General features: G+C 42.1%; 1 protein-coding gene and 1 long non-coding RNA gene across 2 annotated transcripts in view; one reads left to right on the forward strand and one right to left on the reverse strand.

The window, feature by feature from the left end:
* Spag17 (sperm associated antigen 17) overlaps positions 1–20,571 on the forward strand; it is a 248,890-nt gene that overhangs the window by 210,190 nt on the left and 18,129 nt on the right. The window contains exons 39-45 of the mRNA XM_021157134.1: positions 426–525; positions 668–715; positions 3,657–3,756; positions 4,819–4,912; positions 6,542–6,916; positions 10,445–10,581; positions 12,813–12,997. Of these exons, the coding sequence (XP_021012793.1) occupies positions 426–525; positions 668–715; positions 3,657–3,756; positions 4,819–4,912; positions 6,542–6,916; positions 10,445–10,581; positions 12,813–12,997 (1,039 nt within the window). The remainder of the gene's footprint in view (positions 1–425; positions 526–667; positions 716–3,656; positions 3,757–4,818; positions 4,913–6,541; positions 6,917–10,444; positions 10,582–12,812; positions 12,998–20,571) is intronic.
* Positions 6,089–10,619, reverse strand: LOC110290584. The gene is made up of 3 exons (XR_002377459.1): positions 10,535–10,619; positions 8,014–8,615; positions 6,089–7,809 (listed from the first exon to the last, which is right to left on the reverse strand). It is a non-coding gene; the product is annotated as an uncharacterized LOC110290584 (long non-coding RNA).

The following is a 20,571-nucleotide window of genomic DNA, read 5'->3' on the forward strand; positions in this document are numbered from 1 at the left end:
CAAAATCTTGCTAGTGTGTGCAATGGTGTCAGCATTTGGAAGCTGATTATGGGATGGATCCCCGGATATGGCAGTCTCTAGATGGTGTTTTAATATGAGGGAAATCAGTTCCCTGACGCACAGCTTCCTTAGCGCCATAGGGCAAACACATTGTGATGCCCTATGGGTCATAATTTGGGTCATAAAGGTGGCGTTCACTAATACACATCCCACAGAAAGTAGGGTGTCTGATTACTGCACGCTACAGCATGGGTGCAAAAATCCTCCAAATCAACTGGTAACTTAAATGTGGGCTATTGAAGAGCTTACAGGTGAGTAATTATGTAAGGAAGAAATGTTATAAAGAAGTCAATACTAAAAATAAAGTTAAATTTAAAATAAAAATAAAAGAAGACAATGCTAACACTAATGTGTTGTGTTTAAAGTTGCAGCCCACCTAACAGATTTATTCAAGCAATCTATGGCTTCGCCTCCAAAATGTTCACCAGACAACTACACTAAAGAATTCCTTGAAAAGAAGTGGGGGTAAGCTATGATGGACGCCTGTTCTAGTTAGTGCTGGCATACAATAAGGAATGGAGGGGTGTGGGAATTATCGCAGCCATCTCCCAGTATACAGTGTTTGAGAGCAGTGACTCTTCACTATATTTTTCTTCTTTTCACACAGGAGTACGTCACAAGGAACGAGCTGGAAAGAAAAGCTTGAGCAACAGAGGTAATTCTGCCCTGGTATAAACATAAGGTTGTAAGAAGACCAAAGTTGAGGAATCTTAAGAAGTCTATAGGTTACCAGATTCTACAGGCTCCCAGCCACTGCTTCAACAAGGCACAGTGGCAGGCAGGCAGCTGTTGGGCCATTAGGTAGACCCTTCCTCTCTCCTGTACCAGAACTCTCTGGGCTTTCCCTGGACTTCTGTCAGTCCTAATATACTCATAAACATTTTGGGACTTAGTCACAGACACTCAGGATTCATGATGTCTGCTTCAGAAATGTATCCTGAACACCTTATATTTCTTTTCCCTTCAGCCCGTGCTTAGGATTTCAACTCCAGCTTTTTAATCCATGAAAGAAGCCAAATGTGTTTATGTATCTGTGGTGGGCAGCTGCTTAGACACATGAATTGCTCCCTTCAGAACCATCGGCTTTATTAAGTTGTCAGGGCTACATTTTAGAATTATTGGAAAATGGGACAATAAGACTTACTTTTCATTGACAAGGTTGAACCGGAAGAAGCATGTTGTCTGTAGTGGAAGAAAACCTTCTTGTGCCTACACATCTTAGGTTCCTGGCTGAGATCCCCATAACAAAAGACAAACTGGTCAGAGAAAATAATTTGGATTTATTTTAAGCTTTGTATGAGAGAGTGGATGTCATTTAAAAAGTGAAAATATAAAGAAATGACTGGGCCTGCAAATCTATATATTCTTTTTGATTACTAGAAAGCCAAGAGTAAATATATGTGATGAAAAGTATTACCTAATAGCAATAACCTCTGAGAAATCGGTGAGGCCTGGAGAGAGATGCCCCTTCCCTGTCCATAGAAGGGAAATACCTCTCACAGGGAAGGCTGGAAATCAGATTCAGGAAAAGGCTAGGAAAAAAACAAAAAAACAAAAAACCTTCCTAGGTGTTATGGCCTAGAAACAATGAATGAGGGGCTGTCTGTGGGGATGAGACTGGGAGCTTAGGGGACAAAAGGAGATGGTGACTTGCTGTTTTTATTTGTTTGTTTGTTTTTTGTTTGTTTGTTTGTTTAATGCACTTTTAAATTTTATTACCAATCTCAAAATTGCTACATCTGTAAGAAAATGGATATGGCCAATAAAAATAAGAATATTATTATGATTCAATAATGATGAGAATTGGTATGACAATATAGTTTTTATGTTCTTTGGCAGCTTCATACATGTATTCAATGTATTCTGGCTACTATTTTGCCTGTATCCTTCTTATCTCTCCCCTACCCCTCCCAGCCTCCCTCCTCTTCCACTGCCCCTGCTCAGACTCATGACTTCAGTTTGTTGTGTGACTCATGTGGTTTAATCAGTGCTGTCTATGTGATTATTTGCTGGATTGTGAATGGATTGGGAGGATCGATTGGACCCTGATGGGGTCATCAGTAGGTACACAAGTGATGGCACTATCTCCCTTTTCCCTACATCTTAATAAGCAAGAGCTAGGCGCCCTGAGTCCCCCTCTGTCTTTGTACACACATATATAATTATCAAGGATCTGAGGGCATACTCTTTTAACCTCTCTTAAATGTTGTGGCTATTCATAAGCTATTCATAATTTTTTAAATCTAAATAGTCACAATTCAAAATTTTAACTTGTGGGCGGGTGGTTCATCACAAACCGGGGAAGGTGAGGCTCATAATCTAACTGTGTGGCATAAAAATAAAAATGGTGGCAACAGGCAATGGGGGCAGACGATAAGTAAACCAGCATGGCCAGGACATGGAAGACACACAGCAGATATGAGATCATTCGAAGACTCAACACTGAGACTGGAACAAAGGAGTGTAGACCTCTCGATTGCCAGGTTCATTGATTCCATGTGAGCAGCCTCCAGACTGCCATACTTGAAGGGGAAGCCCAGTGAGGCAGGAGAGAGAAGGTATTGTAATGGCAAATTAGACTTGTTTAAATAAGATGGCATATTGATTGTACCTTCACAGTCCTTCCAGGCATGCAGTCTGTGCACAGTCACTGATCTCAGAGTCAGCAAGCATGTCTAGGGACAGCTAAAGTATGATTTCTTGCGAAGTCTACTATACTAACTGGTTGTTTCCCTTCAGGGATTCTGTTTGCCTATCTATAAAATGTGAAGCGCATCAGCCTTGGTGGCTGACAGTTGCTTAGAAGATGCAGTTGTCAAGATCATGAGCTTAAAGATGTATAACATAGCTTGTCATTCAGCCCGACTCTGAACTAATTATGCTGTAGAGTACATATCTAGTCTTTAGGTTTTTACTATAAAATGGAGATAACAAGGCTCACCTGAACCCCAGTTTAGATCTCACTAGCCTTCCCTGTGTATTGCCTCCCCAGTAAAGGCATTCTGATTTGGAAGAGCCAACTCAAAGAAAGCAGTGTGGGTTGCCCCTTAACTTTCTAACAGCCTCTTGGGCTTAGCTCTTTGTATTGTGTGGTGGCTGCTGCTGCTACTGAAATTATGGAAGCTGTCACTTACACCCTGGACTACCTCACAGCCTCAAAAACACCCATACATTGGAAGGGCACCATGGCTTTAGACATTTGAGATCAACTGGCATTGTTAGTCCCTATCTCATACAAGAATCTGATTTACAAAAGAAGAAATGTGATTATGGAAGTACGAAGTGAGCACCCTATCCCCAAGTGCAAGCATTAGATGGAGCACCCCTTCAATCCCATTACTAGAAGGCAGAGGCAAGTGGGTCTCTGTGTGCTCAAGGCTAATTGGTCTATAACACTAATTCCAGGCCAGCCAAGGCTAAATAGTGAGACCCTATCCCAAGAGGGAGAAATGTCCATCCAATTTTTTCTCCTCAGTTTTCTCATCAGTGGTTGTAATGGTTTCCAGTGGGATTTGGAGCGAAAGCACAAGCAAAATAATTTTTCCAATGTGTTTTGTGTGTCTTCTCTTTCATATCATTGTGGAATTGTGAATCAGGAACGCTATCAAGAAAACACAAAGCTACCTAATGCAAATTAAGACAAAAGAAGTCACACCTTATTTTAAGTCTGAATTGAGCTCGTTATTTAAGTCACAGGTAATTAGATGTAATTGATAATCATTTAATCTTGATAAAATGGTGCATTGCATGTTAAAAATCTTTCCTGATACTCTGGGCCTTTTGCAACAACATGACCAAATAACTCTCACACTTCGAAATCTGTGTTTGCACAAGCATACACAATAAACTCTCTACCCATGTGTGACTGCTGCTCCCTTCTCTCCCTTGCACGTAACCATTAATCAATCTGCCTCTTACCTTCTAAGCTCTTCTTTGAGCCAAGCACTCTCTGTTGCTGATTAACCTGCTGATAACAAACTCTATCTTAGCTAGGGTTTTACTGCTGTGAACAGACACTATGACCAAGGCAACACTTATAAGGACAACATTTAATTGGGGACGGCTTACAGGTTTAGAGGTTCAGTCCAGTATCATCAAGGTGGGAACATAGCAACATTCAGGCAGGCATGGTTCAGGAGGAGCTGAGAGTTCTGCATCTTCATCTGAAGGTTGTCAGGAGAAGACTAGCTTCCAGGAATCTAGGAGAAGGCTATGAAAGCCCACCCCCAGAGTGGCATACCTACTTTAACATGGCCACACCTACTCCAACAAGGTCACATGTCCAAATAGTGCCACTACCAGAGGCAAGCATATTCAAACCACCAAACTCCAATTTGAGGTTTTATTTCATTAGAGTTTCCTCAGCCATCAACTGTCAAAACACCATTAACTTACTGCAAGTTCTTAGAAGCCCACAGACACTGAACATTCTCCTCTTCCATGTGAGCCCATTCCTATGACCCTAAGCCACACAACCGCCTCCCCCTCACTGAACCTGCAAAGCCAAGTGAACACTTTCATGTGTCAACAATGCCCTGGAGCTCTTGAAAATTCAGAATACTATTACTAATCAGATGAAACTCCAAAAACCATGACTAGTTAACAACGACCAGAAATCTATGTCTCTTGCAGAATTTTAGTTGTCAACCTCACCTTCAGGGCCTGGTCACCATCGCCCATTATCTTAGCTAACATATCTGTGACAGTTACTTAAAATAAGCGTGTATCTGACGTAAGTCTTATGACTTTTCCATTAAGTATGATTATCTGGAGAAGCTTTCCAAAAGCCTGCCTCCTTTTGTGAAGAAAGATGAGGTCAAACCCATGACAGCTGTTCCGGATCTCTACTCGGGTAAGATGTTAAGATGGTTCCCATGCCTATCACCTGAGCTGAACTGACCCACAGCCAATACAGCCCCTTCGGATGTAGCTGGTTCTCACATCTGTTGTCTCAATGACCGCGGGTAAGCAAACATGCCGTTGGCTACATGCTACAGATATGTTGGAGTTATATAAAGAGAGCAAGATGTAAATTGAATTTCAGTTCCATTATTTATACCTAAAGCATTTGGAAAATCAAACTAACCACAGGACGAATGAGAGGTTTGGTGAGACTGGAGAATTCACATGGTCTCGACATAATTCATGTGCTTGTTAATTACAGCAAGTGAAATGAATATTCATGTCCCACAAAGATACAGCATTTTACACCTTAGCCAAGTAATTAAGTTTTTATCAAAGCTAAGACTTTCTATTCTTGAGGGCCTTCCTCACAGAGTGCAATAGTAACTCTACAGAATTCATGTCAAAAATCCGTAATCTGAGTCCAAGAAAGAGAACATAATTGACAAATGTGTGCCAGTCCGTAGACATTGTACAATACAACTGGCGTGGTCTCTTCAAATAAGTCAGGGTCATGGTGCAAACATTGTTCAATCTTAGAACCCTTGGCTAACAGGCATGTGACCTTAGGTTTAGTGCCCAGCACCACACATACATACTCAGAGTCAGTATCATGAAACCAAAAAGATGGGACAACTATTGTCGTCCAAAAGAGACCATATGGCATCAAAACATCATGTAACAAACCAAAGGTAGAAATGCATGAGTTTTATTAGGGAACCGTATATCAGAAGACATGGTGGAATCATTCTCTTCTTAGGTATAACAATGGAACATGGAGACAAAAGAGAATGTATTCTCAGCAGATGTGTGCTGAGAAGCTGAAAGGGTTGACATTGAAATAGAATGTAGCCCTTCTCTGTAAGTTGAATAGTGAGGAGGCCCAAAGAGAAGAACTTTCTACTGCATGTTATAACTACAGTATATCTACCCAGATTGTGCAGGGTCAGAAAAAGCATGGACTTTTAAAGAAAGAATGCAAAGCAAAGATCAGGGCTAGAAACCCAACTTGTGATTGTGGTGAGGAGAGATCAGTGATCCTGAGCTGATGGCCCTGAGTGGTCAAGCTCACCACAGCCCGGAGAAAGCCCAGTCCACTCCTCCAAAGGACAACAGGCTTTCAAGACAGTCTTTAAGCAGCTTTATATCTATTTCCCTTCCCAATCATATTTAATTTTGTTTCATATTGTATCTGTTTCTTAAAGATACATATTCTAATGAAGAGATGCACTTTTCACAGTAATGAATATGTTGAAAATCATTTTTGTTTAGTAGGTAAAGATAGAGGCAGATGGTTTGGCCTCTTGGTAACACAGCATGGTGACAGCTCCATCTGGTCCTTCTGCTCACAAGATCCAGCCAGCTCCAAGGGAGTATGCACTCTGCAGACACTGCCTTGTTTGTTAGTGGCAAGCCAGGATCTTATTGTGAGGAATCTCTCAATGATGTGCTCATGGGAGAGTGGGGAGGCATCCTTCTCATTGAGAAATCCATTGTTCAGTGTTGTTTGTATAAGTATCAGTTGTCTCTGTGTCATTGACCATGATGTGACTTTTATTGTTTGTTTTGGGATTTTTAGATTCTACACTGACCATAGATACAGAAAAAGAATACACAAATACACATCCCTTTCTAAACCAGGAGGTTGCTGAGAATATCCAAGAATCTCCTAGGGAAAAAGAAACGGAATACGTAACCAAATCTCTCCAGACCTCTTCTTCCCAAAACCAATATGAAAATGTAACAATATCTCCCAAGGAGTCTGTTGGTCAAAGTCAAACTGAAATTGAAACCAAAGATACTAAGGAATCTGCTATCCAAAACTTCACTGAAAAGTTTAAGAAATATACCAAGAAGTCTGCTAGCCAAAACCAAATTGAAGATCTAATAAAATCTACCAAGGAGTCTGTTAGCCAAAGCCAAACTGAAAATGTCACCAGACCTCCTACTGAAGGTATGACTGTTGTTTGCTTTCTTTATCTCACAGGTTCAAAGTAAATGTTTTATGTCTGCAGAATGCAGGATCCTCTTGTCTCCAGCACTGAGATTTCAGGCACTTGCTTCCATACCTAGCATTCTATATGCTGAGGATCCAAGTTCAGGTCTCCATGTGCAGGAAATGCTTCACTGACTGACCCTGCTCCCTGGCATCATACAATTTACATATTTATATCATATATTTATAATATTTTATATATAATTATATATGTGTGTAATTTAGATATTAAAATGTTACTCAGGTATGGCACTGGGGGCTAGGGGGAGGTGGCACTGGCTGCTCCCCTAGAATACTTGGATTCTATTCCAAGCACCCACATGGGACTTCCAACCATCTGTAACTCCAGTTTCAAGGTATCCAACACCCTCTTCCGGCTACCTTGGGTATTCAGTATTCATGTAGTACACAGACATACAGGCAGGCAAAACACTCACACTCATAAAATTTGAAAAAGGAGAAGTTACACCTACTTGAGAAGCTGAGGCAGGAGGATTGTAAGTTTAGGCTAGCCTGGCCAACTTAGCAAGACTGTGTATCCAAAGAAAAAGAACCCACAAAGACATAGAAGATACTTGTGCTAGTTGTGATGGTGAGAGCCTGTGAGAAGGGAAGGAAGGAGTAGGCAGCCAAAGTAGAGATGAAGAGAAGCAGGTGGCGGAGATGGCTCAATGGTGATGGAAGTGCTTGCCTTGTAGCATACCTGGGTTCCATCATCCGGAAGCACATATGTGAAGAGCTGGATGTGACAGTGCATTCCCGGAAATTCAGAGCTGTGGAGGCAGAGGCAGGAGAGTCCTGGGGCTTGCTGGACAGCAACTCTAGCCAAATTTGGTTCAACAAGAGAGTGTCTCAAGAGTTAAAGTGGAAAACAATTGAGAAAGAGACCAAACATCAACATCTGACCTCTGCATACCTGTGCAATGCACCCACACACTTTTTACACACACACACACACACACACAGAGAGAGAGAGAGAGAGAGAGAGAGAGAGAGAAGAATGTGGACATATACATACAACATACATACAGAGAAAAATAGTAAAAAATAATTACTTGGAAATTCATCACTGAAGTGAGTCTGTTGGGCTGGTCAACTGAATGGGCATTTGCGAAAAAAGAAAAATCAAGGTTGATCCGAAAGTTAGCCTGTATAACATGCTGTGGAGGTAAAGAGTTTTTTAGTTCTTCTGTCTCCTCTTCTGCCAGGCAGATATCATGATATGCACATGGCAAGATGCATAGGAGAGTAGTGAAAATCCACCTGCTTAATATACATGAACTTCTTGGTGCAACACACAGCACATGGCAATCTCCTTGTCAGGATTTCCCATTAGGAGTAATAAAGTTATGAGCAGTTAATTAGCATCATTGGCTAAAGCTATTAAAAAGGCTGCCTACATGAAGAATGGTGGCTCACAGGCATCAGAACACTAACTGCTGAGCTCCGCCTCCAGAGACCCTGCTTACTCCTGATCGACAACAGGGCCTGTCTGACCTATGTCCTATGACTGTTTTGCTAGAAGCTACCCTGAGATGATGGTACCCAGATAGTTTTGGTGCCCTGTGGAATCTGACTCTTTGGGGTTCACATTCCACCCCTAACACTCATTACAGCTTCTTAGGCAATTTATCTTCTGAACTTCATTGTCCCACATCTGTAAAGAGGGAGAGAGAGAGAGAGAGAGAGAGAGAGAGAGAGAGAGAGAGAGAGAGAGAGAGAGAGAGAGGAAGGAGAGGCAGATAGAGAACATTTCAGCTGTAGTCACTGCACCTTCTCAGTTTTCTTAATGAGAAAACTCAAAGTTGACTAAAAAGGGTAGAGGTGGTGGATTTACTCCTGTAAAGCAGAGAAGAGGCAGCAGGGTGAGCCCCACAGATAGCCACCTCCTCTCCAAGGTGAAGCGGCACATAAGCACATGTGTGCTAGCTTGTTTGCCTTTATATTCCCCCTGCCTTCCTCTTGACCCACCCTTGTCTTCCTTTGATCTGATTCTCACCCACAAAGGGCAGCTCACTCCCATGCAGCAGGGGCCCTGATCCTAGAGACCCAAGTTTCCAACTCTTCTACACCAATAGGCAGAATGGTGGTGTCTTCATCAACTTCCGTAGAATTATCCAGGACCAGGACTTATGGCTCTGCTGGGGACATGTGCAGTCCCAAGGACACACACCAGAATGCCATGTTCCCAGATGCTTATAGGGTAGAAGTGAAAATTCAAGGGGGAATAGCTGGCACACTGAGCACACAGGCTAAAGGGTCCCTTTCAGTCCCTTGGGGCCCCCTCACAGCACACTAATCCACCCCCCACCCCACCCCCAATCCTGTCAACCCCTCCTCAGCTCCCCATGGCAGCTCAGTGCTCTCAGAGCTCTCAGTACCTGCCTGTAGATGATGCATGCTCAGTGATCCCTGCTTTGTGATTCGAATTCTGCCCTCCAATTTGTACATGTGTGCGATTGTCTGGTACTTGTGTGCAGGTATCTGCAGAAAAAAGCCGGCGGTGGCGGGGGGTGGGGGGGACAGAGCCCTGTGATTTGGAATCACAGGTGGTTGTGAGCTATCCCACATGAACACTGAGATCTAATCAGCTCCTCTGGAAGAGCTGCAAGTGCTCTTAACCGCCAAGCCATCTCTTCAGCCCCCCTACCCAAGAAAAGATGTTTAAATAGGATTATTTTTAAAGAATTTTTAGTTCAACCCTCCTGAATATTTGGAGCAAATATAAACAGCTGTGGCTTTGTAGGTTTTTCACTTCTGCAGCCTCCTTCAAATGACTGGGATGGGGGAAAATTACCATGCTAAGGTCTTAAAGCTCTGGTTTTATATCCATTTATAACTAGTATGCCATGTTTTAGAGCTATAGGAACTGGAATAGACTTGAAATTTCTTAAGGTGAGGCCCCTTAGTGGTCAGAAATCTTTCAAGATCAGTGTTCCACTAGCTACACAACTTAACAGAAAGAATCCTGAATACCAGAATGTAAGGGAAGTTACTTGAAACATAGAATTCTATTTGTTTAACCATGCTACCAGCACCTGCCTGCCATCTCAGAGGACCTGAAAGGAACAGAGAGAGGCAATGTCTGTAGAACTACCTAGCAGAATGAACAAATGGAAAATGAGGACTAGTGAAAGGTTTTATTTCTTTAAGTAAGCCCTTTAAGGCTTGAAGATAGGGCTGGAGAGATGGCTTAGCCTCCAGAAGTTCTAATGCCACCTTCTGGGTTCTAGGACACCTGCCCCTTCACACACACACACACACACACACACACACACACACACACTAACAATTGTATGCACATAAATATATCTACATGCACATAAGTAATAAAGTAAATATATCAATGTATTATTATATAGTACTAAAGTAAAAATTAATTACAAAGAAAGGAATGACTGGAGAAAGTTTCCAGGCTGGTTCATGCCCTTCTATGTTCTAACAATATCTCAGATGTGCTCTAACTTAATTTTTTTTCTCTAACAGAGCCAGACATTTATATGCCAATCAAAATTCCAACCCAGTCATTGCTGCAGGATGTTACTGGACAAGCAAGAAAAGAGAAAGTGAGGTTACCTCATTACATGATGAGCTCCAAGCCCAAGTCTCAGCCTCATGCCAAGGTAACAGAGATGCTTGGGCAAGTCTTCCAGGGCACTCTGTGCAATTGAAATGCACTCAGTTTTGTGCCAGTTCTGTGCCCTTACCATTCTCCCACAGGAGCACACACACAAAAAAGGCTCTGCTCCCACTGGCTGGCACCAGCTTCTGAGATTCACCAGCCAACTGGCAGGTCCCTGGGAGCAGTCACTTTGGGAAGAATAATTCAAGTGCTCGCTGTCATTTACAGACACTATTGGCCTCTCTTCTGCCTGTCAGCCAGGGCTATGCCTTTTTGTAAAGTCTCTCCATTCTGGTTAAATGGCAATAATTCCTCAAACTGCAGTCTTTTATGTTTGCAAACCTAAAGTCACTTGTTTGCCTTGAACCTTGCCCTCCCTGCCCTGTGTACCCTCACTTAAGGACAGCCACAAAGCTGTCTATTGTCACCTGCTATTCTTTCAACACTGCCTGGTCACTCCTAAGAATTGCCAACCTTGGTCCAAAGGAAAAGGAAACTTTACAATCTTCCTATCCAGCCACTTCATTTGAAACCTATAAGAAGGGACCCGTTACTCTGTCACACATGTTAGATATAGGAAGACAAAAGACAGAAAGAATCCAGAGTCTGACTTCAACAGACAGGACTGTGTTCATTAATACACACAGATAGGAGAAGCCTCTCTCCTCAGGGAATGAAGGGTGTCTGCAAAGGGAAAAGCTAGCTGGGACCTGTTATAGGGGTGCGGGGCAGGGGGGCAGCAGGGGGCAGCTCTGGAGGTTATGTGTGGATCTGTGGTCTGTGCTGGAATTGTCTACTTCAGGGAAGACAGATCATCTTGGGAGACAGGCTGTCTTCGTAAACATTTCCCTCTGGGTGTGGCTGACCAATAAATTTGGACAAGGTCAGCGGTAATCTCTTGGGAATCCTGTTTTAAAGCTGAGGCTCTCTATCAACGTGGGCCTGAACTCTTCTCCAAGCTCTTCCCTTGGTGCTGTCAGCCTGTCTGTCTATAGCATTAATACTCTTCTGATGATCTACCTCAAAGGAGTACTGTACCCCTGAAACCTAAAACCCAAGACCTTTCACTTAACAAAGCTTAGGATAATGTCAAAAGAATTTGAGCTGGCAAAAACTATGACCTCATGTTGTTGGAAATAGAATAATAAATTCAAGACTTTACTGGAAATGAAACAGTTTTCAATATATAATTCTGCATAATGGTATGCCAGCATAGAAAAAAAAAGGCAAAAGTGGCTTTCAGCTTTCAAAGTTCTGAGACCAGTAGGCATCAGTCAACACCCAAAGAGGGAGAGACCCAACACCCAAGGAGGGAGAGACCCAGCACTCTTGTTCTCTATGACTCTGACAAGCCCTAAGAGCATCTCATATTGAAAATGGACCATAGCAATCTATTAGTTAAAATGTGCTCTTTCATCCTACCCTGACCAGATCACTCTCCTTTAACCACTGTGGATTTCCTCTCTTCGATAAAGTTTTCCCACCAGCTCTGATAGAAATACTTATTTATGCTCACAAGTATATATATATATATATATATATATATATATATATATATATATATATATATATCCTTTCTTTACTTCCATGGCACATGCTAGCTGTCACAATGGCATTGCCATGTTACAGTTGAATCATCATGTTGCTGAGCATATGTAACTGATAATCATGCTTGAAAACTTAAATGTGAATATGTATTATGTATGAGTTTGTTGGAGATGCTGATTCTGACTCTCTAGGTCTGATCTGTGACAGAGAGTCTGTAGGTTAATTACTGGGTGATGTCAGTGATGGGCGGAGAGCAGAAGTTCACTGTGTGGCTTCCAGATCAGCAGCATTGGCAACACCAGAAAATGTTTTAAATGCAAAACCCTCCCCACTCTGGACACAGAGAGTCTGAAACTCCAGGAATGGGGACCATAATCCTGAGTATTCCAGAAGACTCTGAAGGAACCTATGCAACCCTGGTTAGACACTGTCCCAGAGGAAAGAACATGAACCTAAGAATCAGGCGAACCTGGGGTTAAGACTTCTCACTTAAGCATTCAGCAAATGATTTCTTTCAACTCTGAATGTGCACTTTCTTTTCTTCTAACCAAAACCTAAACTATTTATATAAGGATGTTGTAAGGATTGCATGTACATTTTTAAGTCTTCCCTCTGGTGTCAGCAGTATTTTCTTTAATCAGAAACTCCCCTTCTCCCTTTTGTCAATGTCTCTGCTCTACAAAGGTGGAAGATCCTGTTGGGGGGAAAGTGAATACATCCTCTGTTGCATCTGCTGCTATGTATAACCCAAACGCATCCCCTTTTGGGTTCCACCTTCTCCCACCATCTGTGAAGTTTGGAGTGCTTAAAGAAGGACACACCTATGCGACCATTGTGAAGCTCAAGAATGTCGGCGTGGACTTCTGCAGGTGAGGCAAAAGCACCAGGTGCCTGCCCATGTTCCTTTAATGCCTGTCTTTCCTATATTAATGACCACTTAGTGAACTATAATGGCATCCTGAATTCTGAATAATCACATCCTTTATTTCTTTTTATCTTTTCACACATTTTTGAACAAGTCAGCATAGACTGGACTCCAACACATGATACCTGCTTTCATACCTTCTGTAAGTCATTATTCAGGCTTCAGTAGAAGCCACACAACTCTGGATCTAACCTAGCAAAAACAAATAATTTCTACAAGCACTTCAATAATTAGTACTCAGGACTTGAAATGGTATGTCCTAGTTTCCTCTCTCTTGCTGCCATAAAAACCATGGCCAAAAGCAACTTGAGCATGTAAAGGATGATTCCAGCTTGTGGTTGTATTCTCTCATGAAGGGAAGTCAAGGCAGGAACTCAGGGGAAGAACCTGGAGGTAGGAAATGAAGCAGAGACCATGGGGGAATCATTGCTTACCAGCATGCTTTCTTATAGAACCCAGAACCACCTTCCCAGGGGTGGCACTACCCACTGTGGGCTGGGCCTTCCTACATCAATCATTCATCAAGAAAATGCCCCCATAAACTTGCCTACAGGCAATCTTATGGATATGATTCCTCAATTGATGTTCCCTCTTTCCAGGTATGTCAAGTTGGCAACCAATATTAGCCATTACACTGTAATAATCACCAACTGTGATGACCTGAATAAACATTTGTTTGTGCCTGATAGGAAAATCTCTCTCAAAAAGTATTGTGCATATTTAAGAACCATAACATAATATCATAGAACACATAGATATTTCAAAAGACTATTGCAGCTATGCAAGTAATTTTTATGTCAAGAGTAGCCAGAATCTACTCACTCTGCAGGAATTCTGTATATTGTTCAGTATTCCTGCCCCCAGTCCTCATAAACATTAGGTCTCTAGACTTGTTTGCCAAGGGGCCTTATTGTTCCTGGAATTGGAATTACAGAATGTGGTAAGACACTCAGTGGAGATGCTGGAACCAGAACTCAGGTCCTCTGGAAGACTGAGCAGTACGTGTCCTTAACCACTGAGCTTCCTACCTCTCCAGCCCTTGCTTTGTAGACTTTGACATGTTTCCTCCTCCTGCCTTGACTCAACCCCTGGTAGCCATGCTTGTTCTCCACTTCTATGTGTTTGTGTTTTCATGTGAGTCCACATGAAAGTGAGATGATACATTTTCTAAGTCTCACTTCTTTCACTTGCCATGCTATCCTCTAGGTTTATCAATGCAATAACAAAAGGCATGATCTCTTGGTTCAGGTTTTAATATTATTCCATTTGTTTAGATCCACCATTGCTTATTTTTATCCACACATCTATTAATGGGCACCTAAGTTGTTTTTCTATCTTGACTATCATGAATGGCACTGCAGGGTACAGAGCAGTGTTTATCCTTACAAGATGGAGTTTTTAGTTCTTTTGGATACACTCCCAAAGGAGGGGCTGCCAGGTCCTGTAGCTGCTCAGATGTCCAATATGACTTATCTTTGGGTTCTCTCTCTCTCTCTCTCTCTCTCTCTCTCTCTCTCTCTCTCTCTCTCTCTCTCTCTTTGGTTTTTTTGGTTTTTCGAGACAGGGCTCTCTGTATAAGCCCTGGCTCTCCTGGAACTCACGTTGTACACCAGGCTGGCCTCAAACTCAGAAATCTGCCTGCCTCTGCCTCCCGAGTGCTGGGATTAAAGGCATGTGCGACTATGCCCAGTGGGGTTTTCTCTTAAACTAGTCATCTTAATGAGTATGTGGTAGTATCTCCTAATGGTTTTAATTTGTATCTGTCTGATAATTAATAATGTATACTTTTAATGTGCTAATTGGCCATTTTTATGTGTTCTCTGGGAAAATGCTAATTCAATTTGCTCATTTTTACATCAGATTATTGGAGTTTTCCCCAGGACTGAATCAAATGAGTTCTTTGTAACTTTAAGTGTCCCATCATAAACAAGCTGGGGTTATGTTTTCTGTGCTTGTTGCTTGCTTTCAATGCAACTTCACTTTATTGTTACATTTATAGTACAGAAGATTTTTAACTTTAATATATTATTATTTTACTTAGGAATGTTTTGGGTCTTGATTGGGTCTTTGGCTTTTGGTGTAATAACCAAAATAACTTCCAAGGTCAATGTTGGTAAGACTTCTCCCCTTATGTATTTATCTGGGAACTTTATAGTTTGAAATACCATGTTTCAGTTTTTGTCCATTCTCCCTTAAATTTTGAGTTAGAGTCTTAAATGTAACTCCATTTTCATTCTTCTACAGAGATAGTCCCAGTTTTGCTTGTTTGCTTGCTTGCATTCCAAATGCTGCCCCATATGCCCCTCTCCCAGAGTCTCTCCTCCTATCCTCCCTCTCCTTCTCCTCTGAGACCCACCTCTGTATCCTCCAACCTGGAGCATCCAGTTTCTGAAGAGTTAGGCACATCCTCCCTCACTAAGGTCAAACAAGGCAGCCCTGTGGGGGGACAGATTTCACAGTCAGGCTACAACTTTAGGGGCAGTCCCCATTCCATTTGTTGGGGGACCTACATGGAGACTGAGCTGCATATCTGCTCATATGTGCTGGGGGTCGTGGTCCAGCCTGTGATGCTCTTTGGTTGGTGGTTCAGTCTCTGAGAGCTCCCAGGAGTCCAGGTTAGTTGACTCTGTTGGTCTTCCTGTGAGTTCCTATTCCCTTCAGAGCCTTTCATCCTCCTCACAGCTTTTCCACAAGAGTCCCTTACGTCTGTCCAATGTTTGGCAGTAGGTATCTGCATCTGTTCAGTCAGCTACTGGGTAGAGCCTCTCAGAGGACAGTCATTCTAAGCTCCTGTCTGCAAGCCTAATAGAGTATCATTAGTAGTACCCAGGATTGATTCTTACCCATGGGATGGGTTTCAAGTTGGGCCAAGTCATTAGTTGGACATTCCCTTACTCTCTGTCCCATCCTTGTCTCTGCACTTCTTCCCCAAGATGCAGGGTGGCCAGCCATCTCATAGACCTGTCTCCTCTGCTGTGCTGGACTGACTGCCCATCCCTCATGTGTGAGCCACACTGAACCATTGCTCTTTAAGCTGCTTCAGTCAAGCATGTTGTCACAGCACAGCAATGTGAAAAGTGACTAACGCAGGAATCCTTGTGTTAATCATCCGTTCTCTCCAGTATCAATCTGTCCAGGTGTTCTTTCTCTTCCTGACTCAATCTATGTGATGATTTGTGGGGTTATTTATTTATTTATTAGGTATTTACTTCATTTACATTTCCAATGCTATCCCAAGAGTCTCCCATACCCTCCCCTCCCCACTCCCCTACCCACCCACTCCCACTTCTTGGCCCTGGCGTTCCCCTGTACATATAAAGTTTGCAAGACCAAGGGCCCTCTCTTTCCAATGATTTGTGTTTTTAAAGAAATATATTCAAATTTCATATAAGTTATTCTATTTGGCGGTATATAACTATTCATGATAGTTCTCTGGGACGGTTCTTATTTCTGAAGTATCATAAATTTTTGTTTTTCTTTTTCTTTTTTTTTTCTTTTCCAGTTTTCTTTGGCTAATTGAGAGCTATGAATTTTCTTTACTTTTTCAAATAAAGCCTCAGTTTTATTGACTCTGCTCTTTTTTTACTTACTGTTGATTTATTTTCCACTCTGGTTTTTATTCTTTCCTTCCTTCAGCAAATTTGAGCTAGGTTTATCCCTTTCTAGCTCCTTGATGTGTAATCTTGGACTATTTAATCGAAATCTTTCTTCCTTTTTAATTGCTGTCTGATACTATTCCTGAGAAGACATCAACAAATGTCTACTCATTCAAGATAGGGAACCAACAATGGACCAAAGTAAAAGCCCACCGAAGTCCATTCTGGCGAAGCAGTGGTCTTTACTGGGGTTAATTATAGGAATATGGATGCGAGGCTACTTAGAGGAACAGAAATGACTCAAAGACAGTTATATCCCAAAGATCACCTCAGCAGGGTTCACAGCTCACAAAACCTAGAAACTTAAAGAATACATGCCCAGCCTGCAGGCCACTCAACATGTTGGGGAAAGTCTCTTTCAGGCAGCTCAGGTGGCCTGGGCCTCTTCAGACAGTTCACCTGATCTCTGCTCCTTCCAAGTGCCTTGGCTGACCTGAGCTTCTTCTAGTCAGCTCAGCTTGTCTCGAAGTGTCCTTACTGATTAGATATTCTTTGGGGAGGGAGTGACCTGGCAAATCTGTCAGAGTTAGGGACTTGTTTGAGTCATGACTTCCTATACCACAGGCAGCTTCCCAGAATGGACTATTTCACCTCCTTAGATCATCCTGCCCTGAAGGATGCAGGCGTGTATCTGAGAGAAAACTGGTGCACATATCAATGCAGACATTTCTTGAGATAAACCTCCCTCTTGGAGATCCCTGCCTGCCCCCTACAGGGTCTGCCTGTACCTGACTTCCTTTACCTGCATTCTAGTCTCTCTCTTGAGTTTCTCTTTCACTCTTCCATTTTTTGTTCAGGAGCATGGGGCTTAATTTCCACAGAATTTTCCAGATTCTTTCTGTAATTGACTAATTATTTCAGGCTACTGATGTCTGAAATGATACTAGATATTATTATAATCATCTATGTTTTTAAAGACTTTTTGTGAATCATCCTTTGGTCTACCTTAAAGAACATTCCATGTGCGTTAGAGATGAACTTACAGTCAGTTGTTCTTAGATAGAAGCTTCAGTATATGTCTGCCATGTTCATTTGGTCAAAGACTGAAGTCATAGCTAGAGGTTTGTTGGTTTTTTTTTCCCCCTCTCTAGTTGACCTGCTCATTGTAGAAAGTGATACTGAAGTCTCTGATTAGTATTGTATTTATTTTATGTATGTGAATACACTGTTGCTGTCTTCAAACACAACAGAAGAGGGCACTGGATCTCATTACAGATGGTTAAGAGCCACCATGTGGTTGCTGGGAATTGAACTCAGGACCTCTGGAAGAGCACTCTGGTCAGTGCTCATAACCACTGAGCCATCTCTCCAGCGAGTATTTTCCCTTTATTTTTATCAGTGTTTTCCTTGTATGTTTAAATTTTCTAGTCAGTAGACGCCAAGCTGAAGAGATAAACCAGAAGGTCCAGCTCCATGCTTGTAATGCAAGTGAAAAGACTTTTCATACAAATGCTAAACAGATCTACTTTTATGTCTACCATTATATATTTATATTTGTAATGTGTCAATTATGAATTTTTGCTATCTAAAAGGAATAAAAAATAGACAACGGGCAAAGAAATTATAGTGACCACCTCAGAAATCAGACAGGTCATAAAGTCATTTTATAAATAATTATCCACCATCACATTAGATTACTTTTTAATGAGCCCATCTTTCTTTTCCCCCATGTTTTTGACTTGAAGCGAACCTTCCAAGTCATAGATTTGAGCAGCATTTGTAAAAAGTCCTTTCACTTCCAGCCCGGTGTGTCCTTGAACCTCAAGGGGTTTGCTCACAGGCAGCAGGGAGCTGGATCTTACTTCAGCTAGTCTAGCACATGCTGTCCTCTGACTAGGAGACTCAGACATGCAGCATGAGCAGTGACAGACTCAGTCACCATCTTACTGCTTGGCATCTGGCTTTGTCTTTAGTCTCTAGTTGTCTAGCTCTGCGGTTTGATACTTTTCCATAGTTTTAAGTGTTCCCTTCCTGCTAGCATTTGTTTGCTTGCTGTAGCTGTCTTGTGGTTACAATGAGGTTACATCATTTTTTAAACAATCAAACTGCTTATTGTTGCTTTTTTTTAGGTGTTGGCATTTCACAGCAGGCTTTAATCTATCGAACACCTATGTATTTAGCAGCAAAACCGCTTAAATGAATTGTTTTGTACAATAGAAGCATCTCAGTTGTCGAAGTTTGGACTGTAAAAAAAAAAAATACGCACAAAGCATCCCTTTTTAAAACACTTAATTATGAACAAAGCTTTGAACTATGCAAGTGCAGAATGAAAACATCATGTCCACTCCACCAAAAGTAGTTGTCCTCTAGGGTGTAAAAGTCATGTAGCTTCACTTGGCGATCTTTGCTTACTAGGACGTGATAGGAAACATCATTCGCCAACAATACCTCAGCTCCATGATGGGCTCCCAAAAGTCTTGAACGCCATGCTTTGGTAGAGTTAAGGTGAATAGTGTGATCAGGAATAGGACCCAAGCCCTCCACTACTGTGGTACAGAGAAAGTGACTAAAGGACTCTGGCCAGTTTGAGCATTGCAAACATGGCTCTGGCAGGCCTTGCCCTTCTCCCTCAGTCCCTCTGCCTTATTAAAAACCATCAGACTATATTCCTAAAGCTAGCCACTGTGGTCTATTCCCTTATTTGACCACTTCTTCTCCCTGAGGCTGACTACCAAGGTTCAGCTATCAAAGTATCAAAGTCCAGCAATTAAAAGCCCCCTTTGGCTCACCTAATTAACATGCCCAATTAAAATTAAACACCTTGTCCTAACATGGGGTTTTCTATTTTACCTTTATAAACCACCATTTGCCTATAGGCCACATCTGTCTGTCTCCTCTCTATCTAGAGGCAGTCCTTTGTCCCTCTCTGGGAACAAATACCCCTCCTTCCTCTCTCTGCTCCCTTACCCTTCTCTCTTGTCCTCTATCTCCTGTCTTTGACTTATATTCCCTGCCCACTGTCCCTCTATGGCAAACAAGTCTCCTTTGTGCTGAGACCTTGGGCTTGGGTGTCCTGAGCCGATGCCGTTCCACACAATGGCCCCTGTCTGTGCAGTGCTCTGTCTACCTCCACCTCTGCCACCTTTTCAGTATGATAATAATATCCCACCATCATAACCCAGACCCTGTCCTCTGTGTGGATCCCAACAGTGTGGGAGTTGACACACTGCTTTCATTCTGCATTTGTGTAGTTCAGAGCTTTGTCCAAAATTAGATGTTTTGGAAAAGTATGTTTTGCATGTATTTTTTTACAGTCCAAGTTTTGACAACTGAGATGCTTCAATTGTACAAAAGTTCATTTAAGAGGTTTTTCTACTAAATCTGGGGTGCTGTGAAGATTGAAACCTGCTATAAAATGCAACCACATGACAAAAGGGGGCCTCTCCAAAATTCCCGGTGTTGAGCTATGTGCCCTCTCTACTAAAGAGAAATAAACTCTAATTCCACATCCATCAAGCTCCATTCATCTTTAGCTTCCTTGGCATCATCTGTACTTCAGAATATCCAGAGACAAATCCTCTCAAAAGCCTGGGTTATCCATGCACCGGAGACACAAAAGCAATGGTGCTCTATTTAGAGAAGGCTTCCCTTAGATCTCCTCCTGTGATATATACACTCAACCCAACATTCCAACATCCTAGCTGCAGTCACACTTTTGAGAAAGCATTGGGGGGCAGGGGGGGATGGCTGTGCCAACCAGAACAATTTTGATAATCTTGGCTAGTAAGACCTGCTTCTGGATCAACTAAGGGAGCAGGACCAAGATTGTGACCTTGTATAGTATAATAGAGAACTTCTGGACCTAAGCCTAGATTAAGATCTGGACCTGGATTTTGATCTGAATGTCTGGAAGTTTCCTTGA

Source organism: Mus caroli, chromosome 3 (genome assembly GCF_900094665.2).
Source record: "Mus caroli chromosome 3, CAROLI_EIJ_v1.1, whole genome shotgun sequence".
Lineage (NCBI taxonomy): Eukaryota > Metazoa > Chordata > Mammalia > Rodentia > Muridae > Mus > Mus caroli.